Source organism: Nerophis lumbriciformis, linkage group LG18 (genome assembly GCF_033978685.3).
Source record: "Nerophis lumbriciformis linkage group LG18, RoL_Nlum_v2.1, whole genome shotgun sequence".
Lineage (NCBI taxonomy): Eukaryota > Metazoa > Chordata > Actinopteri > Syngnathiformes > Syngnathidae > Nerophis > Nerophis lumbriciformis.
In genome coordinates this window covers 31,566,190-31,574,759 of record NC_084565.2, presented here as the reverse complement: position 1 = coordinate 31,574,759, position 8,570 = coordinate 31,566,190, and the positions used below count along the sequence as shown (strand labels likewise).

Genomic DNA, 8,570 nt, shown 5'->3' with positions numbered 1-8,570 from the left:
AGGTTGAACGTGACATTTACGCGTCCTGTGATTGGATACTCAGCGGGACCGTTCGCGGTTGAGTTTGAGAACACATACAGTTGATAGACAGTTGCGATAGCCAATCGGATCACAAGTTGTTGACAGTAGCCTATCTAGGTAGCCTGATGTTAACGAGACTGTGATTGGATACTCACTTGTCATTCCAAAGTGAGTATCCATTCACAAGTTTGAATTTAGCAGGAAGCAGGAAGTGTTGTGCCGTAGCCAGACTGGGATAGCAGAGAAGGAGAACAAAACGTTGATTAGGTGGCAGATATATATTTGCAAGGCCATTTTCAAGAAGGATATTTAAAGAGAAACTAAATCTTGTGAGACCATGTCGGTCAACCCCGGAAGTTAGCTCAGCTGTTCTGGCGATGAAATGCTCGTCATTTCCACTCGAATCAACCGACTACGAGGTGCACCACTGGCTTATACGGCGTCGAATGGGTGCTACAAATTGTGAGTTAAAATAGTGTATTTAATTTTTTCACGTTCAATGTTTTTTGCAATTTTAATTTTCACAGTACCACATATGTTTTAATTGCTGACGTGGGTTTATTGATTTTTAAATGGGCATGAAAATAACCCGTTTTGTACACTGTTGATGCGATTCAATGCCAAGTAGTGTGTGAATGTGTTTCTGTATAGTATTTCTCCAGCAATGGTCATGTGGTGACATCAATGATGGTATTTTGAGAGGTAATCATTGAAGTCGGACATCACTGAAGGCCTAGGTGGGAAACGCACGGCCCGCCACTGATACCAAGAACCTCTTATTTAACTAAATGTAACCAAAATATTTGAGTATGATGGAGAACCACAACAACACATTTAAATTAACAAATCAAAAAGCTATTTTTTAGGGGTAATTATGAGAAAACATTTACTAAGTTGTACAAAAGCGCAAAAAAAGTCCTCTATACTTTAAATTATTAAAAAATGCCCCCCAAAATGTTGACTTGTGCATAAAAAAAAAATTGTAAAAGAAATATATATTATCATAAATATTAATTGTGAATAAATAAAAGAATATGTCAAAAATGTGTTCTATTTTTTTTTTTTTAATGTTTACAGCACCTAAAAAGAAATTGATAGGATTTTTTGCTAATGAAAAAATTATCAAAACAGATTAACGTAATAGTAAAATTATAGCAATAATAATTTTACATTATGGAATTTTTAAATATTTTTTCTCTGTTAACAGCCCTAAATAAAATAGAGATTTTCTTTTTATGAAAATAAAAAATCCCAGATTAAAGTTAATTGTGCAAGCATCTGTAAGGTTTTAGCCCTCCTAAAATATTTTACAAATAATTTTAAATTCATAAAAATGACATGGTTTGAAAAAATTTACAAAGCATACGGTCCCTTGCAAAAAGTATTCTTTCCCTTGGATTTTTTCAGTTTTGTATGGCTTTTATTAATATAATATATTTCACTCATAAATGTTATTTTTTAAAGTTTTTGAGCTAATTCAGCTCGTTGGATAAAAGTGTGCTACAAAGTCAACATGCTGGTGGAAAGAAGAAAAAGACAAATTCAAAATCATAAATTTTATTGTGACCAAACCGCGTGAATCGCCAACAAATAATAAATAACAACAGGCCTCACTTCCTGTTTAAAGTGCATCAGTGATAAGCTGCCATGCTAACACCTGCCATGTCCATGTGCTCTCGTGTGTGCTGGCGCCACCATCAGGCCGTCAAAGGCAACTAAACAGAAGACTGTCTTCTTTCATGGTGCGTTTGTGTCCTCAACACCTGCTGAGCGTCCTCGCTGCTGCAGGACGTGACACCTCACCTCACCTCACCCAGCACAAAACTTCGCATGTGAAGCTTCAAAACATTCCCGTGGCCGCCGTAGACCACCTGTAGCTCCGCCCCCCTTCTGTCCTCACCCTCACACGGAGGTCACGGTCCTGACCTTGGCTGACAGTGCCTGCTTGAAGCGCCTCTTCAGGTCCTGCATGTTGGGCGACTTGGGCCTGGGGATGAGCGGCAAGCGTTTCTTCTCGGCGGGGGCGGGCGGCGGCGCGGCCAGCGGCTGCTTGGCGAGCTGGCAGCACAGCCGGTGGAAGGCGCCGTGCACCTGGCTGTAGTCCTCGCTGGCCGACACCTCGTAGAAGGCGCAGCCCAGCGTGGCGGCCAGTAGGGGCCCCTGCTGGGGGTCCACGCGCCTAAGGTGCAGGAGGTCGGTCTTGTTGGCCAGCAGGATAACGGGCGGAGCGTCGGCGCCTCCTCCCCTGCCGGTGGCGGTTTGGGCCACCAGCTGGTGCAACTGGGGCAACAAGTCGAAGCTGCGGCGGTCGGTCACGGAGTACACCAGCACCACGGCGTCGGCCCATTGGATGGACCAGGTCACGTGATCAGGAAGGACGATGCCTTGGTCGGTCAACTGGAAAACAATAGGTGAGACATTTAATCCCGTTTTTTTGGTTCAGTTATTCTCAAAACTGGTACCACTACCACTTGATTCAAGTACAGTGTTTTATTTTCCCATATTCAAACTTGTTTTTAATGACTACATAGGCCAGGGTTGTCAAAAGTACGCCGCGCGGGATGAAATTGGTAAGTATAAAAATGAGCCGGAAATTTTTGAATGAAAGAAACTGCTGTTCTAAATGTGTCCACTAGATGTCGCAATAGCAATTATTTGTATCTTTGTAGATTGTTACATATGTAAAAAAAAAAAATTAAATAAACCAAATGAGCAAACTAAGTTAAGTTAAAGTACCAATGATTGTCACACACACTAGGTGTGGTGAAATTTGTCCTCTGCATTTGACCCATCCCCTTGTTCACCCCCTGGGAGGTGAGGGGAGCAGTGAGCTGCAGCAGTGGCCGCGCCCAGGAATCATTTTTGGTGATTTAACCCCCAATTCCAACCCTTGATGCTGAGTGCCAAGCAGGGAGGTAATGGGTCCCATTTTTTTAGTCTTTGAACTCACAACCTACCGATCTCAGGGCGTACACTCTAACCACCGAGTAGTACATAACATCCTGTAATTTGATTTTGTTAGTATAAATAACAACAAATAAAGGTAGAATACTATTAACCGCAACATGCAAGTGTTAAAAAAAAAAAAAAACATGATTTGTACATTCTCAGAATGTGCTCGTTCTATTTTTAAACAAAGAAAACAATCTGAAGTTGTCTTTATTTTTAAGTTATCGTGTCGTGATTTTACCACTTGGGAGTAGATTTTCCTCCATGTGGCCTCCCGATCTAAAATGAGTTTGACACCCCTGACATAGGCCTACTACGCTACTGCATTTTAATGTTCTCCATTAGAGCAAAGTGTTTTCTGAGTTGGTACTTGGTGGGAAAAAAAAGTTAAGACATTTTCCCCCACTTTGTCCTCATAGGTTCACTAGTGCACTGGAGCCTATCCCAGCACGAGGAGAACATGCACACCGGAGCCGTGTAAGGTTACTCCATTAACCTAAATGGACCATTAGACTGGATGCTTCTCCCAGACACACGCTGTCTGGCTTTGGTTTTGGACCGCTTCCCGGCCCTTTTGATTCAGAGCCTTTCAGACAAGCTCTTGGGAGACATTTTTCCGCCGTGTTGGATGTGTTGCATCACAGACTGCTCTGCACAAGTCATCATGGCCAACAGACAAGAAGAAAGGGGAAAAAAGGAGGATGTGGAATTATTACCTCTGCACCTGGAGTGTCTTGGACCTGCAGGCTGACTTGGTTGTCTCCATCCACCTGGATCTCCCTGGAGTACAGGTTACCTACACACACACACACACTTATTAATGACTTGTTCCACGTTCCTAAATGCATTGCATGCTACTTTTTAAGGTTCCTTGTAGTTTTAGGAGACATTCTACTTTCTAGTGCACCTTTTTTATCGCAACAAACACTCACCGGCATTTTTTTTTTTTTTTTTTTTAAATTATACTTAGACTTCTTTTTTATTGTCATTCAAATTTGAACTTTACAGTACAGATAAGAACGAAATGGTTACATTAGCTCATGGTAGTGCAGGATTTAAAAAAAGCAATAAGGTGCATATATAAATAAATAACTTACAGATAAATATATTGCACTTTTTAATATGTGCATATAAATAAACCTTTGTTTATAATATGCAACATTTACATATAAGCAAAGAAATAAATAATAATAATAATGAAAACTCACCGGCATTTCTCTCGTAGTCTCCAATGAAGCGCCTTGTCAGAAACCTCACCACCAGCGCTGAAAGGAAGCAAAGCAACATGTTTAATGCCGTCCTTTCTGCACTTAAATGTTATGTTTTGACTAAAAACTGGTTGTTTTTTTACCTGTTTTCCCCACTCCACTGCCTCCTATGACTGCTATCTTGATAGCCCGGTTAGCAAGCGAGAATTGCGGGGCGGCACACTCCGCAATGGTGGTCATATTCTGGATGAGACGCATTTTCTTTCTCCTTTTTGGTCCGAAAGGTAAGCTCCAAGTATTTTTTTAAAGTAGCAGAGATGTGGAGAGGAAAAAAAACAATCCTTTGTGTGTTCTTGTCTGCCTGGAGAAGAGGAGTCTCGTCTGACTTGCTGAGGGCGAGCACGGCTTTTATAAGGCAGCAGCGGTGCCCTCTTCTGATTGGCTGACGGCGAGCTGCCTGTCAGAGCTGACCCCGCCCAACGTATTTCAGCCACGCCTCCTCTTCCGGCAACAGGTGGGAGCTCATGTTGGAAAACTAGTCAAAGCAATTACTCTTATTCTTATTGGTGGGAGCTTTCTTTTACATAGAGGGTTGTCTTCCAACGTATAACAGAAGACAATACACCAAACTAAATCTTAATTGACGTATTTTGATTACATTTTGAATTTGACAAAAACAGACTTATCTTTGAATCTCAGTAAAACTAAAATAATGCTATTTGGTAATAGTAGAAAAGAGCATCATACACAAATACAAATAGACGGAGTAGACATAGAAAGGGTAAAATAAACTAGATTTTTGGGAGTATTAATAGATGATCAAATGAACTGGAAATCTCATATACAAAACGTACAACATAAGGTGGCAAAAAACATTTCAATAATGCATACTTGCCAACCTTGAGACCTCCGATTTCGGGAGGTGGGGGGTGGGGGCGTGGTCGGGGGCGGGGCGTGGTTAAGAGGGGAGGAGTATATTGACAGCTAGAATTCACCAAGTCAATTATTTCATACATACATATATATATATATATATATATATATATATATATATATATATATATATATATATATATATATATATACAGAGAGAGAGAGAGAGAGAGAGATATCTACATCCTGAAAATATGCAAACAAACTGTGTTTAGATAATTGATACTTCAAACTTGCATAAATAAATATTAAGGAATATAACATAACTTGGCTTCTGAGAGTTTCAAAATGTAATGAATAAAATGCTAAAGTTGTTGATAAACAAGCAATTATTTTAATAATTAAATATGGTCATTTTAAATGAATTATTATGATAATTTAAAATCAATTATTTCAAATATGTTTATTTTAATGTATAATTCTATGGCTGGATGTAATAAGGAGTCACGAAAAAATACAAATAAAAATACAATTAATTTTGATGTTTTTAGCAAAATATAGTAAAAATGTATTTCGTTTTTTTTTTTTAATTAATAAATATGTTTATTTTTAGGTAAGATAAACATAATAATACAATTTATCTCTAGTCTGGATGATTTAGTTCTTGTCACCCTGTTGTCCTCCCGTCGTGAAAAAAGGCTGTCCTCACTCAGGTCCGCATGGAGCCGGAGGGGGCGTGGCCTCCAGCTCCGGCTGAAAATCGGGAGATTTTCGGGAGAATATTTGTCCCGGGAGGTTTTCGGGAGAGGCGCTGAATTTCGGGAGTCTCCTGGAAAATTCGGGAGGGTTGGCAAGTATGCAATAATGAATAAAGCAAAATATGTCCTGGGCCAAAAATCACTACATATTCTCTACTGCTCGCTAGTGTTACCATATCTGAGTTATTGTGCAGAAATATGGGGAAATAACTACAAATGTGCGCTACATTCGCTAACCGTGTTACAAAAAAGATCAGTTAGAATAATACATAATGTTGGATATAGAGAACATACAAACCCTTTATTTATTAAGTCAAAAATATTAAAGTTCGTGATTTGGTAAAATTGCAAACAGCTAAAATGATGTACAAAGCAAACTATAACCTGCTACCAAAGAATGTACAACAATTCTTCTCAACTAAAGAGGAGAAATATAACCTTAGAGGAAAAAATAATTTAAAACCTTTATATGCACGTACAACACTTAGAACTTTTAGCATATCAGTATGTGGGATTAAATTATGGAATGGATTAAGTAAAGAAGTTAAAAATTGTACTGATATGATCCAGTTTAAGAGGTTGTTCAAATGAATAGTGCTTACAGAGTACAAAGAAGAAGAATTATGAGAAATACTTCCAACCTTATTGAAAATAAGATATTCTTCATCTCAGTATGTTAATAATGACTGAATTAATTAATTCATTCATTACATATGACAAAACTGTTGTATACTAATTCATATATGTTATTTTATTATATAAAAAGGTCATTAAATGATTCTATATATTTGTAAATGATCTCAAGTGGGAAAGGGGTAGGATTAAATAAGCTTTGCTTCTTCCTACTCCTTTTCGGGCATGATGTGAAATTGTGTGATGTATTATGATGTAAGTGTGTTCATGTTCGAAATAAACTAAAGAAAGAAAGAAAGAATTTAACTATTTGCAAAACCCCAAACCAGTGAAGTTGGTACGTTGTGTAAATGGTAAAAAAAAAAAACCGAATACAATGATTTGCAAATCCTTTTCAACTTACATTCAATTGAATAGACTGCAAAGACAAGATACTTAAATGTTTATACTGAGAAACTTCTTTTTTTTTTGCAAATAACCCTTAAGTTAGAATTTAATGGCAGCAAAAAAGTTGGCACAGGGGCATTTTTACCACTGTGTTACATGGCCTTTCCTTTTAACAACACTCAGTTAACGTTTGGGAACTGAGGAGACCAATTTTTGAAGCTTTTCAGGTGGAATTCTTTCCCATTCTTGCTTGATGTACAGCTTAAGTTGTTCAACAGTCCAGGGTCTCCATTGTCGTATTTTAGGCTTCACACATTTTCAATGGGAGACAGGTCTAGTACCCGCACTGTTTTACTACGAAGCCACGCTACCATGAATTGATTAACGTGGACCCCGACTTAAACAAGTTGAAAAACTTATTCGGATGTTACCATTTAGTGGTCAATTGTACGAAATATGTACTGTACTGTGCAATCAATCAAACGCTGCTGTAACATGTGCGGAATGTGGCTTGGCATTGTCTCGCTGAAATAAGCAGGGGCGTCCATGAAAAAGACGTTGCTTGGATGGCAACATATGTCGCTCCAAAACCTGTATGTATTCAGCAATAGGGGGGGGGAAACAAAAAAAAAAGTGTCGGTTTTCTCAGTACATGTAATATTTATCAAATGAAAAAATAAATATTGTGAAAAAAAAACAAAGTGGTGACCCTCGCCCCATCCTGGTTTGTGAATGACTGAGCATTTCATGGAAGCTGCTTTTATACCCAATCATGGCACCCACCTGTTCGCAATTAGCCTGTTCACCTGTGGGATGTTCCAAATAAGTGTTTGATGAGCATTCCTCTTTTTTTCCTCTTTGTATCCCCTCCTGCTGCGGTCCGACTGCGCCAAACATTTATATAAATCCATTTAATAAAGTCAAATACAAATAAGGCAACAAGAGAAGTATCCCACACTTCTCTTTTGTAAAGTAAATCTGTACAGCAAATATGGGCATCTACATCAACTATATGATTTGCCTGAGTAACTGGACAGGAAATAAAACAATTTAAAAAGACTGCAAAACACAGGGTTAGGCATCCAAAATCGCGTGCAAGCTGTCGCTCAAAATGCGTGAACCGCATGAGCCTTTTACCTAATGGAGACAAAATATGCAGTGCAACACATGGTAATGTAACGTTTTAGTGTAATTCCACGTGTTGCATGTTTTTCTATGTTTTCTTTCCTTCTTCTTGAGCGTGCCCTTGTTGTGTTGCTGCAGGCGACTTGTCCTGACAAGTTCTTCAACACGGGTGGGGGTGGTTAACGGCTGCTTAATACCCACACCCTCCACCCCCCTCCCTAAAGCATCCAAACATGCCGCACATGAGCTGATGAGTGACACCGTACTGCATGTGTTCATGTCAGCTAATTCTTATTTAACCTCAGCTTGTGTCCCACTTTCATTTTTGCTGGCCTGCGCAGTCAACCTCCGCATGCCTGCTTGGGCCATCTTTCGTTGGAGCTCTGAGCTATGTTGGCATGCACGTCGTCACTCATTACGCTCTGGTATGTATTTCTGATAAGAGCGCTGGCGACAGCGAGCATGGAGATTTAATTTGTACGCCATGTTGAACTCATCCACCTCGGCAGTGCTGATGACGAGGCAGGCGCGTGCACATACCTGTATAATAATAATGTATATGTAGAGTTCATTTGCAAAAGCAGGTATCTATGCTTTTATTTTATTTTATCCAACT

General features: G+C 39.2%; 1 protein-coding gene across 1 annotated transcript; it reads right to left on the bottom strand.

Annotated features, from left to right (window-relative positions):
- Positions 1-1,562: 1,562 nt before the first annotated feature.
- On the bottom strand, positions 1,563-4,578 carry rasl11b (RAS-like, family 11, member B). The gene is made up of 4 exons (XM_061978091.1): positions 4,322-4,578; positions 4,179-4,235; positions 3,687-3,766; positions 1,563-2,418 (listed from the first exon to the last, which is right to left on the bottom strand). Exons 1-4 carry the CDS (start codon positions 4,434-4,436, stop codon positions 1,924-1,926), a joined length of 747 nt encoding a protein of 248 aa, XP_061834075.1. The 5' UTR covers positions 4,437-4,578; the 3' UTR covers positions 1,563-1,923.
- Between the last annotated feature and the right edge of the window lie 3,992 nt (positions 4,579-8,570).

What these genes read in the sequence shown, in the direction of transcription:
- rasl11b (XM_061978091.1), bottom strand. Translation starts at nt 4,436, where the DNA reads ATGCGTCTCATCCAGAATATGACCACCATTGCGGAGTGTGCCGCCCCG. An exon ending in CAGTGGAGTGGGGAAAACAG is followed by an intron (nt 4,236 to 4,321) that starts GTAAAAAAACAA and finishes GCTTCCTTTCAG; the next exon opens with CGCTGGTGGTGAGGTTTCTG. An exon ending in AGACTACGAGAGAAATGCCG is followed by an intron (nt 3,767 to 4,178) that starts GTGAGTTTTCAT and finishes GTGTGTGTGTAG; the next exon opens with GTAACCTGTACTCCAGGGAG.